General features: G+C 46.2%; 1 protein-coding gene across 3 annotated transcripts in view; it reads right to left on the reverse strand.

Annotated features, from left to right (window-relative positions):
* The window catches only part of ndrg3a (ndrg family member 3a), a 34,904-nt gene extending 14,708 nt beyond the window's left edge, over positions 1 to 20,196 (reverse strand). For 2 of the 3 annotated variants that reach the window (XM_060068725.1, XM_060068722.1), the window contains exons 1-3: positions 20,019 to 20,179; positions 7,130 to 7,213; positions 4,935 to 4,967 (exon numbers count right to left, since the gene is read on the reverse strand). In XM_060068725.1, coding sequence (XP_059924708.1) covers positions 4,935 to 4,967; positions 7,130 to 7,186 — 90 coding nt within the window. In that variant the 5' untranslated portion in view covers positions 7,187 to 7,213; positions 20,019 to 20,179. Of the gene's footprint in view, positions 1 to 4,934; positions 4,968 to 7,129; positions 7,214 to 20,018 lie in introns of all 3 variants that reach the window. The other variant, XM_060068723.1, reaches the window with a different exon arrangement.
* Between the last annotated feature and the right edge of the window lie 123 nt (positions 20,197 to 20,319).

Below are 20,319 nucleotides of genomic sequence, written 5' to 3' on the forward strand. Positions count from 1 at the left end.
ACAATTATTCTAACCTAAATCAGTTCAATGTAACAATCGTGCAAGGAAAACGCGGCAATGTCATGGTAAAAATAATAGAATCAATTAGTATTGATTTCTGAAGGCTAACAAAGGGGAGCAGTTGGATCCCATTATAACCACCGGCCTCCACACATCATCCAGAGAAAAACAACCTTATCATTACAGATATCATATCCAGATACGCTCCACATCGTATCTGGGGACTGACTATCTGCGTAAATGCGCTTCCCGTAACTCCTTTTGCTCTCACAGCGTATTGATTACCAGCGTATTGATCACCCATCTTCCTCTTTACTCCAGGGTCTGTGGACGGCACGCGCAGGGGCTGGCAGGACGATACGGTCCAATCAGCGCCCTGCTTCCCTCCCTCTGCTCGGCCAATGACTGACCCAGACGGCGAGGCGTGGGTGGGACCATCAGGGCTCTAAGAGGTATCCCTATTGGCTCCTGGATGTTAACACCACCCATTTGACCGCTAGCAACAGGCTAGCCTGCCAATATCACTCCTCGAGAATTGCCTTGCAATCCCGCAGCAGGTCCCATTGACACACACACACACACACAGGCCGAGATGTAAATCAAGGGAAGGCGTAATGACAGAAAGTGGTGTGCATGGACCTGCAGTCTATTTTGATCTTGCTGCATAAAGCAATAACAAGTTCCACAACTAAGTCATGTTATAAGGTCAAATCACGCCCCTCCCCCAACACACACACACACACACACACACACACACACACACACACACACACACACACACACACACACACACACACACACACACACACACACACACACACACACACACACACACACACACACACACACACACGTTTTTCCAGCCATTTTATGTTCCGGTGGGCAGCAGATGGAAGCGGTGACGCGGCCCGTGTGACACATGGTGCACCTGAGCCACAGACAGTCGTCGATCATGTGAGTCATTCAGTCTGCATTGGTGAAAATGGTGGAAAGACTGAATATCGATGGCCTCCGTTGATGCCTTGTTAAGGTTTAATCTGTAGATTCAATAATATTATAACGGCGTAGGGCATGAATGCAGCACTGTCCGAGATAGTTATATTATATCCCATCATGGCAAAATTATATTCCGTCCTTAGTCACACATGCATGAATGTGATGTACACACACATATTTTCTACTATAACAGTATTTATTTGTGTGTTTTAAAACCTTGAGTTCTGCACTAAGGGCATTAGGACAATGCGAAGAGTACGACAGCAAAAACACTGCAGAAGGCACAGCCCTTCAACCACACAAAGGAGCTGCAGAACTCGCTGGCCCCTAAACACAGGTCTGCGGCGCCCCCTCCTGGTCAACTGGCAGCAGTGCACATTCAAGGAGGAGTTCGTTTTTCGCAGACAGCCATTTGTGTCCCACTTGCTTACCCTTGGTGAACAAGGTCAAGTAACGGTCTGTCAATGTCTTTATGGTTTTCACAATTCATGCCTATTTCATATTTATAAAAAAATATGTAACTAAAGAATATAAGATTGGAAGGTAAACTGCAATTACTGACAATGGTTTAATGTGGCCTTGAGCATGCTGCACATGAAACATACCTCTACGTCATGTTTGGCAACTCTTGGTGGATCGAGTTACTAATCTACACAGTCTCTTCCAACATCTCCTCAGCTGTGTGCTTCCATTATGTTTAATTTGTAACATTTGCCTGTATTTTACGTTGTTGCAATGCATAACTGTTTCGCATTCCTCTGCACTCACATGATTGTAGTTGCCCTGACATCGATTGTATGTATTGACTGTCCCCACTGTGTCTGCTAGATGATTAAATGCTAATGTTTTATATGAATAGACAGTTGATTGGAGCAAGGACATAAGCTAGGACATAATGAAGACTACCGGTATGTGTCATTCTGACCTCAGCTTGACACTTTAGTCTTATGGGACTCCATGTGTGCTCTTAACCCCGAAACGTAATTGTTAAAATAGTAGTGCGTGGTACGAACACATGCACACTTTCTCACCATCACCACCATTATAAACCATTCAGCAGTATTATCTATCTGTAAACATTGATCCACATAACATCTGGAATCCCAATGAGAAACATAATCAAATATAATTCAAACATTTCCTTGTGTCGGTGTATTCTAAAGTGGTTTGATGAATATCTGTATTTTTTTAAATAAAAAAAAATATTTATATAAAAATACACCAATAGCTACGTTTATTGAGATAGAGACTGCGCTAGATGGTTTGTTACACAGAAAGATCTTTGAAGTCATCCTGGGAAACGGCAGGCACTTTCAGAAAAATACTGATTGGATGAACCATCAGGTTTATTACATGGTTACTCACAGGACGCTGATTGGTCCCCTGTCATGCAAAGTAAATAGGCCAGGCTAGCAGAAGCAAAGATACCAACACTCCCAAATATACAACACCTGCCCAAGTCAAATCCATGCAGGCATCCCCGTTGGAGTTAGCCTCCACAAGCAGCCCCTTTTCTACGTTGTCAAAGGTCTGGACGCCACAGCATGCACCTCCCACAGCTGGCCTATAGGGGGTGCTGTTGTACTACACAGGGAAGTGAAGTAGACATGAAAAGCTGGTTTCACCTGCAAGCAGCAGTTCTCTGCTGGATCTGGAAATCTCATTGGACACGCAGCAATGGCGCAGCGTAAAATACCAACATGACGCTACACTAGATTAATGTAGCATCATGTAATGTGTTGGTACTGTACAGTAACGGCTAGTGTGCAACTAGATTATATTCCTCAGTGAACACAGTGATTGGATCACAGAAGAGCCTGGAGACCAAGCAGAGTGTCTATGTATGAATCCCTCACGTCCTCCCAATCATGTACTGTGTTTCCTCCATATTCAGGAACAGCATTAGAGTCAACCTTCAGTATTCAGGACCACGTAAAAAACCTTACAGTACCTTTATTGAAGATTGGATAAAGGACCCTTTGTGATATGGATATGATGACTTTAATGCAACAGCCCTTTAAAACACCAGGAAAGGGGCATCATTCCATTTGTGAGGAGACTGAGATAACGTCTGGTCCCCCATCTCCATATGGTTGATATTGTAATGATGTAGCACACAGCTCTGCTAGCACTGTTGGACCAGACAAAAGGAGGAGAGAGTGCAGCGCAGACACAGGCACATGGCGGAGAGCGTGAGGCCCAGCCCTCTCCACTGAGCCTGCTCCCCTCTCCTGCCGTACCTGCATGAGCTATATTTAGCTATGATGGGATGCCGGGAGTCGCCATGACTGCAGAAAGCATGGGCTGCTGGGGGTGTAAGGGGGTGGGGGCTTAACCATTCCGTGGCGCATGCCTGTCCGTGAATGCGGCAGCCAAGGGGGGGCCAGAAAATCTTGCGTTTAGGAAAATGAAGGGTTTCCTTTGCAATGCGGTAACATCCTCACCTTCTCTTGGCAAAAAAGTGTCAGTGATCCGCCTGACTGAACCCAGAGTACAGACATAGAAATCCCCATGAGGGGCCCCCCCAACGCCGGGGGCTTTGGGGTGGGGCTTTAGTAGGGCAGCAGGGCTACGTCGCCCTGTATTGTAGCGCGTCTGGATTAGGCAGCAGGGGAAGCAGCAGGTGAAGCAGACCAGAGTGTGACATAAATGTCTGCCGTGGCATCTCCACACCCTAGCTCGGGGAGTTAGATGGTGGTGTCATGCACACCGTGTGATGTATTATACAGCAGCCGAGCCGTGACGGTCCCATATAGCTCTCCACAAATCATCATCTCCACCGTGTCCTGAGATAACATCCCCCTCCGACCACTGTCTGTCAGGCAGGAACAAATACATCCACCGACAGATTCACTATCCCCAACACTGTCGCAACACTGATGAAATGGACGTATGCAAAGAAAAATGTAAACAGATCGTTGCCTGTATTGGAATCCAATAGTTGAAACCCTTACTGGGACAGCCAAAGTCTGCACATACCAGCTTCTCAATCAATATGTAAAAGGAATAGAGTGGGGCTCAATCCATTCGCATGACTTTATCGTCGCACCTTGTTTCTTGTATTCAGGGTGTTCTTCCGAGACAGATAACGGCGCCTGGAGACCAACGTTGAGACTCAGTGATTGAATTTCCCCGATCAATATGCAAGAAGCCCCACACACACCCACAATTCTGTAGTACCCTTTTTTGGGAATCAGAGCAGTCGGCAGGCGTCCATTTTGGCAGGGAACGCGAAGTATTATGGAAATGTTTAGGCTATGCTAAGCCGTGCTATTAAATTTACTTTTTACCGGAGAATCAGAAAATTAAACTATCCGTATATTAATCCGTTTAGTCACCGTGCCTCGGCGGAGGTCACAGGACAGCTACGACAACGGGCCGCAGCATCCGGAACGGATGGGGTCATATTAGACTAACACTGTGGTCACACACTATCCTGAACATCTATTAGTGCGGCCTGGTTCCTATGATCTTTTCTGATTGCAATAGACTTTGTATGCCAAGGTTTGTAAAACATATTGATGCCGGCCCGGCGCGCCTGACAGGGAATGCCACTCTCTTACTGTGTGTGTGAGCAGAGCCAGAGAAGGCACGAAGCAGACTCAGGGAATCTCTTAGTGACCTTGTTACAAATGAACAGCCGCAAGAAACAAATCAGGCAGTGGAACGTCAATTCGAAGCACATTCTGTGACCCTGAACACCTCTTTACAAATACGCACTTATTTATGTGGCCTATTCAAGAGACAACAGGCAACCGTTTATCTCACACACCCACACACGTGATGAACAACGGTTTGATTTGAGGCAGATGACTATCTGGATAAAGAATTGGAGAGGTGATGGGGCCAATGGACCTCTCTCCACCATGCCCCCCCCCCCATCACTCCTTTGTCCAGTCACAAGCATTCCGGTAGTACTGGCTGGAAGTATCACATACCTGGCAATCAAAGTCCTGGAAATTTCTGGAATTCTGCAAGAGAGAGAGAGAGAGAGAGATAAGAAGAGTGTTAAACACAAGAAACTTGTTAATTGAAGCACATTTCTATCCAATTAACATATTTCTTGTAGGTCTTCGCCATGGCTGTCAGATAAATAAAAGAAAACTTCAAATTAACAACATTATATTAACACTTCACGGTCTTGACTATACCACTGTGTTTATGCTTTTATTCATTCATTCAACTGTATGCAATACTCTCAACAGATAATTAAGGCTGATTGACCACACAGTAATGTTCGCTGAATTTGTAGCTAAATAATTACTGTTAATATTAAGAGGGACACTTTGTAGCGTTTCAAGCAATGCATTAGCTAAAAGTCATTGGTGTAAAATCAATATTCTGACTTATCCTCCTGAGCGAATTATTTCTTATTTACATTGAACGGGTAAGTCCTAATTAGGCATCCGTTTTTCTTCAGAGAAATTAGAGTGGTCCAGTTAGACTAGAACCAAATTATTTTGGGCACCTGCACCACTTGATCTTTAACAGATGTTCAGCATTGCTCATTTTAATGAGCGTTCAGTCATTACGCAGATTGGACTTTTATCCAGCGCAAAGAAAATCGACTATATACAAGATATTAAGAATCAAGTGGGAGCTGTTGACCAAGGAGCCCTACAGGTAGGCTACAGGCATTTGGGAGCAAAATGGAGAACCTGTTGACTGGAAGACAACACCCCAGACAGTGGCAGACACCACACTGTCACACTGTTCTCCCTGTAGAATACCGTGTTATCAACACTTTTAAGAACTCAGTAGGCAGGTCTGCAATAGAGTGCATCTCCAACATGAAAGAATGAAGGATAAAAAGGTGCATAGAGAGAAACCTCATCCGGCGAATCCAGAATCGTCTAGCATGAGATCACACTGAAGCGATTAGTGTACGGCCTGATGCGGCCAAACAGCTAAATATCCAGTAGTTGTGGAATATGAATGAGCTCATAGCAGTCCTGGAGCGGTCACCCGTGCAGCTAATGTACACAGAAGCCATTTAGCATTTTACGTTCATTTATTTGAGCATGCTTCGAGTATATGATGAACGTTTTCTAGTCGGCAATGGACCTTATCAACGGGGCTAGTGTGTAATAAGCAACCCTGTGTGGAGCTATTGTTTCTCATCCAAGGAATGACAAGCATTCAAACTTTTTGCGACAGCGGATTAGGCTTCGTGCATCATCTCATCGGCCCCCTCTCTCCAACTCGGCCCTTCCGATGCCTACCTCCACACACCGTATTCTTTAATTGGCTGGCCACTAGATGGAGTGAGAGGTCAGCTCTACCCGCCGTCGTAATCTATGAGTTTTATCGTGTCACCTCATCACTGCCGCTGCATGAGCACTTAACTCGGCCAGTGAGCCGTTAGAGCCTTTGTCAGCCAGTAGAACCAAGTACAAATAAAGAAGAAATCCATTATATTCATGCCTGGTGGATTGATGTCAGTGGCTCTTCCACATCCATGCCTGCCACCTGTCCCCCCCCACACCCAACAGCCGGCAACCCCCTGTGAAGCTTGGAATGAATATCATGCCAGCCAGGCACACACCCACACGGGTACACTGATGAGGAAGAGAAGGAAGGTAATTTAATGATGGAGCTAGCTTAAGATCTGCCATCGCTTCCTTCCGTTCTCTCGTCTTCCCTACGTCCTTCGCTGGCTATTGAAATTTGCTGAGGAGTCTCAGCCCGGTTCTCTGATCTTTATTCGCTTTTGCTCCAAGACGCAGTCTTGCTCTAGGTCTTTCTCTTTGTCTGCCTCTTCTCCTCCCTCTTCCCACAGTCTGTCGGTTTGTCTGTTTATCTCTGTGCCTTTTTCCACCCCATTTCAAATTGCCTCGCTCTGCCCTGGATTTCTTTCCACAGTATTTTCCACAGCCAAGCAGATATGAATAATTCACTTTGATGAAGGGAACTGCAAGGCACACATGCGTTGCAGCGCGCATGAAATGCGCATGTAGTATCGTGTGCAGATGCTTGCCATGGCCACAGGGGGCAGAGCTCAAATGTGTCAGTGATGAATCGTGAGACGGTTGAATGCGTGGCACTGTTGCCTCAGCATGTTGATAGGTCATACCTCTCACTGCACCCTGAATACCTCTCCCCCACCCATCCACCACCAGCAGCATCGACTCACCTTATTGTTTAGCAGGGGTTTGATCTCGGTCAGCTGGACATCCTGTAACTCTTCCATCTTGCTGTGTGGTGACGGTAAAGCGCTCTGTTCATATGAGAGTGAGAGAGAGTGAGAGAGTGAGAGAGTGAGAGAGATTAATTTCAATCAATCGCCAGCAACTGGTTGAGCAATCACAGAGAGGGGGGATGTATGCAGGGCAGTGAACGATGATTGCGGTTTAGCATATTCATTCAGGAAAAAAATGACCTGTAAGTCAATTCATGAATAAAGACTTTTATGACTTCAGAAGTTTCTCTAAGTGCGGTGAAGTCAAAGAAGGTAGGCTGCTGTGGCGGAAACATGGTGGTATGGACCGATGGGGACCCATGTAAAAAATTACTAAAGTATGCCATTTTTGCCCGGGTTTGTATGCCGCTGCTCACAAACGATATAAATGTTAATAAGTCGTACTCCCCAGTTCGCTCAAAATATCACACAGTGGTTTGCATCAATGTTTGCGAGCCAGCATAGCTCAACCTAGCACTTTATTTCCTCCTCCGGCGGTCATTACTGTGACAGGCAAATGTAATCCATGCAGAATGCCTCCATAAGACATGAGAAAAGCATCAGCGACTTCAGAATCTCACCAGCAGTGATTTACAGGACAGTGAATGCTCCAATACTCCTGGCACAAGAATCCACAAGCACTGTGTTGTACAAAGCTGATGCGCGCACACATACCGACAAAATCTGGTAGATTGTTTTTGCACTGTAATGGAGGCGAACATAGCGCAGCCCCGTTGGACCTGATCATTTTCCCTGATGCCTTTGTCTATATAACATCAATCCTATAGATGGAGGACAGGACAAACACTTTTATACTCTATAGCCCTACAGGCAGCCAGCTTGTCTGGTGTAGGGAAAAAATGCACGTCTGAATCCAGGGGAGCTCTGGCAGTGTTGTTATTGGTTTATCTGCATGTCAAACGAGGAAACAGAATCCGATCACAAGCGGCCACTGGAGACCTGCTGCTACTGCCAGTTGGCCGCTGCGCCCTCTGTCTCGGCCGCTCTCTGGACACCAGATACCTGGTCTGAGGGGCCACAGGGCCACCTGGGGGTGTGTGCATTGGTATCTCCTCATGCTATAGACACACTCGAACTAACACAGTAATGACAGTAACACACATTATCCAACCGAGGACAAAGAACAAGGGGAAGGGCTTCATGTGGAGAAGGAATAATGCTAAATGATACGTATTCTTGAACTTTATTTTATACTCAAAGTATGTTTTGACAAATTATATGGTTATTGTAGTCCATTTTCTCACATAATAACATCATTCTTAACACACACACACACACACACACACACACACACACACACACACACACACACACACACACACACACACACACACACACACACACACACACACACACACACACACACACACACACACACACACACACACACACACGTTCTGTAAGTGAGCAGCCGATAAAAGCTGTAAACAGGAAGCCAAGGGGCTTTGGTTACCTTGCTGGAGCACAGTGGTTTGAGTTACACTAGGCGAAAGATCTTCGACATTACCCAGTACCTCCTTATAGTTCAATGCCCTTGGAGAGCGGAGACCCGTCTTCTGGTTTACACACCGTCTGCCATGGCAGGGGGCTTAAGATGAACATCTGGCAGGAGGGTTTTGAATAAGTAAATGTGTAGCCAGTTGGTACTGGCTCACAATCAGACTTGAAATTAATATCCAATGACGGATTGCCGACAAGCTCAAATATCTGACCGGGGCCTTTGACTATTACCGGTACGTCATATTAGTTTAGAGTCCGACCACGCTGCTGGTGGCAGGGACCATCAAGCACGTAATTATTAGCAAACACTCTCGGCCAGCAGTAGCAGTAAACCGTAAGAAAAGTGTCCTTAAGGTTTCAAATCAATACCGCATAGACTTAGCCCCGGTAGAAATCGACGAATTGACATCCCTCTTTAAAAGATTCATCCCTGCATACTAATTAGTATTCTTCAGTAAAATATTTTCGTAATGAAAACAGGAAACAAGGTGCAACTCCACCTCTTGCAGATTTTGGTTTCGGGCCCAGGATCTGTGCCGCCTCCCCCTCAGAAGTTCTGCTTTAACATTGAAGTACTGCTGGGACCGGGTTTAGTTGCTATCAAAGCGTGCCTTGGACGACCTTGAGTTTAGGGTTTCAGATAACCTTCAGTTCGGTTATCTGACAACAGGAGGGGTGGAGAAGGTGGTGGTGTGGGGGGGGGGGGGGGGGTTGTCAAGTCAGCGGGAATCAGCCAGGGCGATCGCTGTATAGAAATGTGTGGACAGGCATCTACTGGTGACACATGAATGTCAGCAGCAGGAGGTAGCAGTCTCCGATGGCCATGGTTCTCGTGTAACATGAAACAAATGGAGGAAACAACAAAATGGTGGGCACAGCAAGCGTTGGGGAGTGGAAATAATAACTGGGGTAAATCCCCGTTGACAAATCCAGCTCAAGGGCAGAACTTAATGATATTTAGACAAGCGGCCGTGGGGAAGCAGGGAGGAAAAGCAAACAAATAGTCTACATGCTTGAGCGGATTGAGCCGATTGACCGGATCAATCCAACACTTCCTCAGACTGCCACCGAAAGTGGGACAGAGGCAAAGGCCGCTGAAATCGTAGCCGGCTCATAACAGGGGGAGGGGATAGAGTGGGGGTGGTCGAGGGGTCTCGATAACAGGGGAGCACACTGGACACACACACACACACACACACACACACACACACACACACACACACACACACACACACACACACACACACACACACACACACACACACACACACACACACACACACACACACACACACACACACACACACCACCCTCACCCAACGGACGAACCGCTAGGGTACATCCAAACGATTTTGACCTAAAATAACCCCTCCCCCCCTCCATTTCGGAGGCCTTCGCACATCTGGAAATGCACTTAACCTTGTAGGACATCGAGCAGAAGGACAGCGGTACCCCATTGAAACCCGCAGCCAACAGTGTGCATCTCTCAGCCCCTCAGCAGCCCCATCGACGCTGCTCTGCGGTGCAGCATGCACAGTGGTTGCCATAGAGACAAAGCTAGCTAGCAGCCCATGTTTATTCTAAGCTGGGCCAGCCCCATGGGGCCAATGTGAGCCGAGGAGACATGGGGGGGGGGAAAATAAAAAAGGAGCGCATCCAGCACAGTTAATAGAATAGATGAGGGGACTGAAGAGCTGCTTGTGAAATGTCCGTTACACCCCGCCACATGTTATTTTGTAGACATGCTACGTCAAAAGAGAAATAATTGACATGTGGCAGTGGCAGTGCAGCGTGAGCGTTTGATTGTATGATGGAGTCATACAATCATACAGACACCCGCTTTAAGAGCTACAACATCCAATTTCCCCGGACAAACAAAAGGCACAGAAATTAGACACTGGTGCTCAAACAGAAGTATCCCATTCCTTTGTCAGGGTCAGGTTGTTTCCTAAATGGAACTACATCTAGACAACGGGAAATCTCAAAAAATATCACAACGACCCATTCCGGACAAGGGAGGTGCTGGAACAAATGTTTGCCAAAGAGCAAAACAGCATTGACAACAACGCATGAGGATGTTGGGTAAGAAGCCATGTCGGAGGAAAACCACAGGAGACAAGCCTAGGCACGCCACAGTCGCACGTGAGGCAAAGGGCAACCTTCACGGAAGATCAGCCTAAACATGGCAGCTGGGGGACGAAGGTCTTCCCGTATCCTCCCACTCTTTCCTCACAATGCTGCGTGAACATGAGGCAGTCCTGTAGCCACGTCAGCGGTAGAATCATCTGGATGATCAGTCAACCCACCACCACCACCCTCTCTTTCTAGGTCAATCCATCTCCATCTCACCTTGGGCTGTGACTAAGTCCTGGAAGGCTCCATGATTGACGACCACTAGCCCAGTTGTGAGGCTGTTGACCCCTTCCCCCCCACCCTCTACTCTTCCTTAGGCACCTCTCGTCTCCTCTTAAACACTGCTTCAGATTCACCATGGCAACGGGGAAACAGCTAACATTAGCATCGTCATAATCGATTGACTCACTTTGACACACACACACACACACACACACACACACACACACACACACACACACACACACACACACACACACACACACACACACACACACACACACACACACACACACACACACACACACACACACACACACACACACACACACACACGCACACACACACACACACACACTTCTCGGTACGGTGACCTCTGGTAACTCAGTCAGCATCATAGTGACTGATGTGCAGTGATGACTCTCCCCTTTATGGGAGGTGACCTCTAATCATGTTCCACCATTTCAGAGAAAGTGATAGCTTGTATGCAAGATATATGTATCAACAGTAACACTATTTAAACTGATCGTTTAAATCTCCAGGAAATAGTGCCCATACGCAGGTTGTTGTATGTCACGCCATTATTCATATATTGGGTTGAAGTGAAACGCCTTTCTATAAAGCTTGCCAACAGGATAAAGTAAAAATAAACTCGCAGTAATCAAAAAGGGGCATACTTTGAGGGATCTCGCTACGTCACTCAGCATGATGAAGAGGAAGAAGGTGGAGATGATGATTACAACCAGCAATTTTTGCAGAAGTTCAAAGCAAACAGCCCTACCTCTGCAAGTCTGCCTTCCTGTTGAGGGAAATTATTTTAATGACGTGGCCAATTAGTGCAGAACACAAGGTTGGCTGTGCTCACTCTGGGCCGCTGATCTTTAATTAACTCACACTCAAGCTTGAAGTCAACAAGAAAACAAACAACAACAAAGCAAATATATAGGTGGAAAATAGGCCAAAGGAAAGAATACAGAGATGGTCCTTGCCTGCCTACAAGCAATGCTGCGCTGCGCTGAACCTCTGTCCGCACGCATCACTTCAACCTGCATCCATGGGCTACTCCACCTCCCCCCTTTCATCAGGCATATTGCCTAAAGCCCCACCTCTGCATCAAATAGCCAATGTAGGTATGCCGTGGTTTTCCGAGCCGGTGTAGTCTGCCAAAAACACACGAGGGCATACATTTTGGGACATCTGGTGGTCTTTATATTGTGAAGGTGATGTGTCGTACTATCCAAATATGTGTAACAGTCCGTCATGAAAGAAACAAAAAACATAGCAGAAAAGAGTGGGGGGCCAAACCCCAGCCCTGACGTATGGTTACATCTCCTTCAGAGGTCAACTCCGGCGACGGACCCTGTGGGCTTCACCTGTGATCTAACTGAACCCACAGTGAGTACTCAGAGCTATTCCACCACAGAGGTATCATTTGGCCTTCGGGCCTTAAGCAAGTTCCCCCTGCATCTCCCCAGAGCTCATGTACAGCTAGAGCCTCGTCTCCCCTTCTGTCTGCCCCAGTGACTGAGCCTGTGTTTACAGTGAGGCACAGTAATCCAGTCAGAGTAAAACAGTCCCGGGCAAGGGAGTGGGGGGCTCAGTTCCAGCTTAACTACTCTAACCGGGGAATCGTTTGGTAAGAGGAACACAATGGAAATATCCCTCCATTTGGCATCTTTCTCCCCCTCCCCCCTATATCCCCAGTGGGGCAGGATAATTATAATAGGGATGGGGGACGTTAATTATTCATGGAAGTTCGTACTGGGACTCTTTGCTTCCGCAATAATTGAATAGTCAAGTTGACGGAAAAGTATAGTTGCATAGAAATGTAATTATGCCAGAAACATAACTTAGTGGGGGCTAATAAATGGTAGCGTCCTACAGAGGCCGCTAATCACCTAATTTGCATCAACTATGTTCTGTTCTGTCCGGCCACGTTAATCTATAAAGAAAGGTTGAACCTGTAGAACCTGAACCCTTACCACAGAAAAGATACAAAATGAATAAGAAAATATGAGGGTTGAAAAACAGCACATCAGGTATAGGTTAAAAGCATCAGATACATGCACAGAGGATACCAAAATGTAACCACTCGGTGGCCACCCAATTTGGGAAGAATTATTGCTTGAAATGTCCATATATTTATTCATTTACAGTATATTGTGATAACCATCATTATTGTGAACACTCTTCATGCTTGCCATGATCATACTTTCAGCCTCCGGAGTAGGGAGATGATAAAGGTGGCGGTAAAATAAATGGTGATGAAGTAAGTGGAGGTGATGGTTATTGAGGTTGAGGTGATTGGGATTGAGGGGATGGTGAAATGTGTGGGGGTGATGAGGATGTAGATGGAGGTGCTTAGCCTTTGGGGCGGTGGTGGAGGGGATGGCACTGTGGGATGGAACTGTGGGACAACACATCCACTTGAGGTAGATTGGGGAAAACATGCCCGATGCCGTCTGTGCTCCCAAACTCTAATCACAGCACAGCATGCACTCCTGAGGCTCAGTGCACTCACACAGGCCTCTCCCCAGAGATGACCAGAAAAAACACCCAACTTCCTCTGTTTAAACACCAGAAAGACAAAACTGCTCGAGTCTTCTCCTTTCGTCAAGATTTGGTGCCGATAAGGTGGCAAGATATGTAATAAATATGTCTGTTTAGTGTTTATACAAACTCATTCACAGACAAAGTTGTACACACTAATCTAGTTTAGACAGAAACACTGCAGAGCTTGCAAAGACATTATGTGTCAGTCTATAAATAAATACATCAGGTTTTTTTATTTTTAGAGGGAGGTGAATTGCAGAACACCTTACGGTCCCTTTGAGGGAGCCAAAAATTGATCCGGATGGGCAGTAAACCTGGTGACAGGTCGTTTGTTCTCGCAGAGAGTCTATTTTGAGATAGTTGTTCAAACAAGGCCTGCCTTGATCCTGCCAGACATTTTTCTTATTTCCTGGATTTTATAAATGCTGCATTACTATAATTAACTCATCGTCTCCTCGGTGGAAAAACAGACGACACAGCCCAGTCAGACACAGGCTGCCACAGTCACTTTGAGTTTCAATATCCTGCGACATTAGAATATCTCGGAGCAACAATCACTCAAATGGATAAAGAAAAAGCAGCAGCGATTGGTGTTCAGGCAACATGACGTGAATATATCAGATTGGATAAACACACACGACCCCTCCCCCAGACAACGCAGGAGGAGAGTGGGTGAGCCGCGTGGGGAGGGGAGGGAACCAAGGACCAATGACCTTGCGTTCTGTGTCCTTAGATCCAATCAAGATTTTTCTGGGTCTTTGTCTCTTCAGATGCGCTGCCAGACATCAGTCTTAATCACCGTCATCCAACTAGTACAGCATGGAGCTGCTAATCCTGATCCCCTCTCTTCATGCAGGATGGAACAAATCCTAACCGTCACACTATATGGCATGTGTGCGTGTGTTTTTATTTCTGGAGTAACTCAGTCACTGGCATACAATCCATAAGCCATTGCTCACACCAGTCTGCCAAAAAACTAAACAGGGAGGCCCCATTCCCCCCCCCCCCCATCCAATCTCTCTCCCTCTACTTCTATCTCTCTCTCTCTCTGACTACTCTTATTTCGCTCTCAAGGCTTTTAAAGAATTGCATTATTCCTGGGGGAGTGCGGTATTCCCTCCTCCAGTGGTCTCACAAGCCAAGAAGCATTAACGGCTGTATTGATTTAGTGCTTTATTACCTCATATCTACTCACATCATCCGTGCACACCCAACCACTCTAAGGCCCACACTATTACCTATAAAATAACCTGGAGATCGGTTTGAATGGAAACCTTGAGGCACAAGGACAATATCGGCCCTTCCAAGGTGACGCGTCAGCCCAGAAAGCGGGGAACTCCCCCGTTTATCTTTTCGAACAAGCATGTATAGGGGGCCAGTATGCATTTTGTATGAGTGTGGCATGCAAGCGAGCATCCTCAGTGGGTCGATTGACCGCCAGACGGAACATCCCGCTGTTTGCTCCACAATGCGTACCGGTACATTTTGCCGGGACTCAATCCTGGTGGTCTATTTCGGGGCTCGTCTATAAGTCATGGTTCGGGTACGACAAGGGGCCGTCTTTTTTCTCTTTAACGATGGGGTTTCTATTTTGTCCGAATGCGATTGAATATGATAGAGGGTTTGCGTGCGTCCATCACCTCTCTCACTTGCTCTTAAATTTCATCTTATGAACTTATATCTGCACAACAAAAAGCACACGCACACATTAGGGACAAACATTAGCGCATCCAAGCTATTCAAAGGAGCCATATGCCACCCCAGCCCAGAGACAAACAACATAATGAAACAAGATTTTAAATCATCTCCCCAAACTTCACCAAGAGCCCCTGGAACGTCAAAGCGTTGTCTGATGCTTTCCAACAACCGATGATGAATGGCCCGAGAACCGAGAGCAGACACAGACTTGAAGAGATTTGGACGGTGGAGCTACATGGGGTAAATCACAGAGGGATCAATAGGCCCGGTCTCTCTCACACACACACACACACACACACACACACACACACACACACACACACACACACACACACACACACACACACACACACACACACACACACACACACACACACACACACACACACACACACACACACACACACACACAGAGAGAGAAGTATGAGGATGGCTATGTAGCATGCTAGTGCTTCGGTCTTGTCACCCCATCACTCAGATATAAATACAGCCGAACGGACATGCCTGTCAGGCCTCACACTACGGGTAGCTAATAAACTACCTGTCCTCCTGAATAATAAAGGCTACACTAGCTGTAAGCATCACTGGGCCTACCATGGTGAACTCTTCTGCGTCCCTGAGCCAGCCTGAAGAAGCGCATGATAAATAAGAACAGTTTTGGGTTGACTTTCCAAAAATCTAAAAAAAGATCTTTGGTTGAAGGCTTACGTCAAAGCTCTAGGGACGTGGCTGAACTGACCAACATGTAATTGGGGGAAAGAAGCATAAACGTGTTAGACCAGATTGTTAGTTCACCAACACGCCCTATAATATAAGGACCTGAACCTACAGCGGAGTTTCATTATTGGCAACCATAAGGCCCATGTTAAAGGCCGGAACAGTATTTACTGTCCTTGCTCTGAAAGATGCTGTGGCCAGACACTGTATATTTGGAATGGATATTAATGCAGTGTGGGCACCCCGTCTCCATAGAGCCATGCCTAGCAGGCTCCACATCCACAATGAATGCGATGCAACTCTTTTTTCCCTAGGCATAAACGTGGGGGTGGACTATTCCATTCTGTTCCCCCTCCTCACGCCTATCAATTACAGTGCATAGGTTGCATATGGTTGCCGTGTCCTTGGCAACCATAGAAGGGCAAAGCCAGACCGAACCTCCCTCTTTATACTAAATCACTGCCGCCATGGCAATGACCTGACTTTTTCCACATCGTTTGAATGTACAATTATCTTCTCGTCAACTAGGCATTCCACCCCCGATTGTGAATGCTTATTGGCCAAAACACATCTGCCCTCAATCACACAAACAACCAATTAGAGCAGACCTTGAATAATCCATCCCCTGCCTCAATAAATGAGGGGGATAGGGGATACTCAGATCGCTCATACACACATTGAGCCAGGTTGAAACCATTGTCAGGACAGTACATCCAGGGTTATAAGGAGGGAATGCCACTAATGGAAATGGAAGCCGTGCGAGACGAACCGGCAGTTTCTTCTCCCTCATATCGATTGGCTCGGCCTCCTGCATGCAAAAACATGCATGACTGATGCTGCTGTCCGCCTAATCCCCCCTAACCCATACCCCAACACTCCGCCCTGAAAATACCCCTAGAGTGCCGTTTACTCATAAGTGAGGACATAACGTTCATTACGCCGTGGAACGCATCTGAATTCTGAAATGCTCCGGGGGAAGCAGAAAATGGAAGAAGAAATTGCTTGGTGTGGCATACAACTGGGGACAGTACCGTGGGCTGCTCCAATCACCGCTTTAGTAGCATTACCATTTCTTGGACCTTCCCTTGCCTGAAATATTATGGAAAGGAAATCATCTAGAAATCAGTGTGTGGTAGACCAATACCTCTGTGGTTAGCATGTGTGCCGCGTTGGAAATTCCACGAGCACGCATTTTCTATTTCATGCTTGGACTAAAACTTTGTTTAAGAGAGCTCCCAGGTCTTGGCTGTGAAAGAATGGACAGTAAAAGTAAGGCACTGACTGCAGTGCTTGATATTTCAAACTTGATTATCTTGACTTGAATCAGAGATAAAAATGAAGGAGAATGGACGCCGCAAGGAATCCCCTGTTGCCTTGCTCGCTATATCGTGTGTATTAAGATCCACATTATCTTAAATGCATAGTGACAGTGGGGGGGGGAAAAGATATATACAAGGAGCGCCGACGTCCAGAACTTGGATCGCATCCCATTACTTTAGATCAACAAGCTTGCCACACACACACACACACACACACACACACACACACACACACACACACACACACACACACACACACACACACACACACACACACACACACACACACACACACACACACACACACACACACACACACACACACACACACACACACACACACACACACACACACACACACACAGATGAAGCTTGCCAGACAGTTTTGCTAGTATCCGAGACGAAAAGCTACTGCCAACCGGCAGGAATTACCATAGAGATCTCTGGCCTTGGACGAGTCCACGCAGCCTGCTGATGCTCTCTGACCTGATGCAATGTCTATGCGAAAAAGTTAAGTATGTTCCTGTGTGTTTTGGTTTATTCATATGCAGAATTAGGTCCACCAAATGTACATTGTTTTTGGAAAAAAGGACTCAATTACATGCTAGAAATGCCCAATCCATTTACCTTGGATAACAAATGATGATCTTATGTATTTCTGGCCATTAACTCAGCCCTATACAGACTCCATAAGTGAGAGAAAGAAAACGGAATAATGACATAAGAGCAGGGAAAGGTAAGCTTGCACACCAGGTACAGTGCTTGGCAGTGATCACACAGAACACTTTCCTTATTACCTTGAAATAGCCTACACCTCAGCAGAAACTTCTTTCCGCTCAGCTTTACTGAAGCTAAAGGCCACTGTACATAATGGTCTAGACTGGAAAAAACACTTTATAAAACACCAAAATAACCACAGCAAAATCCATGGTCCCAAAGAGCAAATAGAACATTTTCCACAGAAGGAACACAATCCTCCTAGCTTACATCACAACCATTTGGCCATGATGGCACACAGAAAACACCATTACTTTGATTGTTGGTTTTACAAAATGGCCACAACAGGCGAGTACAAAACAAGGGAGTGCTATAAGAATGAGGATTAGCTGCTGATGCAGGGTTGTTTTACGGACGAGTGGACAAGTCGAGTGTACCGTCTCGTCGTTTGGCCAGATAGCTGTTTGTAATGGCCTCGAGCACTGACAGGCAGCAGATAGCCAGAGACAAGGATGCTGAGGTGAGAGGAAGAGAAAATGGGGCTGGCTGTCTGCCTGTCAGCAACATTGCTTAATTACAGCGATAGGCTTTCAACAGGCATCCTTCCTGACATTAATCCCCAGGAATTCCCTAAGAGAATCCTTTACTGTAGTGGCAACAGTAGTCGTAAATTAATGCTTAAATCCCCTCCTGTTGGTCCAACTTTAGAAAGAGTTGTTTGTTGTTGAACAAATTACCTTTGTTGTTATTAACGTGAGGGATATTAAGACCATTAAAGAAAATCTCTCTTTCATTTCTGGTGTGATAGAGAACATTAGTCAATAGAAAAATGGAAACAACATAACACTCTTTCTACCATAGATAATGATAAACTGGACTGGTTTAATAATCAACCTGAGTGGACACTCCCTCTGGGTAGGGCTTATTCAGGTGTGATCATTAACAGGTGGGCCTGTTACATATAACTAAGTAGTTAAGGCCTATACTGAAAACAAAGTTAATAGAGCTCTACTTTTACTGCAGATAGGCAGCCCAATATATGGGATTAAATGTATTTGTTTTGACTATACGTAGCGGTGTTTTGAGTAGCAACAAATGGCAGTTGGTGTTTGTTGAGTAAACGTTATCCCATCCCCACCGGAAACGGGACATTCAGCATTGATAAAGTGATTGGACGAGACGATTCCCCCATCCCCCCTAGTTTAAACACCATGCCCGGGCCCAGACTGCCGAAGACGTCCACCTGTATGACCTTCGCATGGCGACCAGTGACATTGTCATCGGATCATGTGGTGCACTAAGGACACGCGATCACTAGGCAACCGGTTATTGAGAGCAGAGCACAGACATCCATGATACACGATGGGGAGGTCAAACAGGCCTCGTGTATTCAGCAGTAACGTTGATTGGGAATAAACTGCAAAATACCACCCAAAAATACGTTATTGCAACGGCTTTTTTGTCGGTTTTCCTCACAAGTATGATGAACTGCGGTCTATGGAGATATACGTGTTTGACATCGTGGGGAAGCCCCACCATATCCAACCGACGGAATGTAACCGTGGTAACTAACTCGTAAATCGAGCGGGAGAATAACGTTCCATAAACTAACAGCAACACGGCGAGAGCCGCAGACAACATTTGGCACGAGCGTGAGAATGTCTTGTCGCATCACAGCGAGGATGAGCAACAGAACAGACCTGTACACTTCACTTGTTACGGAGTGGCAAAGCTTCGTGTTTGGACCTGTTCACCTGCGCTTCACGGATAAAATGTCTTCTTTATCGTTTCCAACGACGAAGTACGATGTTTATTTACAATATAGGGGTTCTACCATCTCTCTGACCGGATTATAACGTGGAAAACCGCCGACTAGGAAACAGCGACACGGGGATTATCTACCATCGTACACATCTGTCAGTGGAAACAACAGTTATTGTGCAGCGAAATAAATGTGTTCGACTTACCGCCGTTATGAATTCAGTACCTTTTAGATCCAAGTAGTTCCTTTACACAAGGCGTAACGTTTGTTGTACTGTGAACTGGCCCTTGTTAATATAACCGTCTGCTTCTTCTCCCCCACAACTAGTATTTCGATGACACTCTGGGCGGAACTACACACTGCGTCCTAGACATTACGAAGGACAAGGAAGCAGCCAATGCGAGGAGGGCGCACAGATCCACTCCAACGCCCCCAAGAGGTTATACTGTGCTGTCGCCGTAATACAAATACTTTGATATTTATTAGTATTGGGTTATTAACACTAT

This window comes from Gadus macrocephalus, chromosome 13, assembly GCF_031168955.1.
Source record: "Gadus macrocephalus chromosome 13, ASM3116895v1".
Classification (NCBI taxonomy): domain Eukaryota; kingdom Metazoa; phylum Chordata; class Actinopteri; order Gadiformes; family Gadidae; genus Gadus; species Gadus macrocephalus.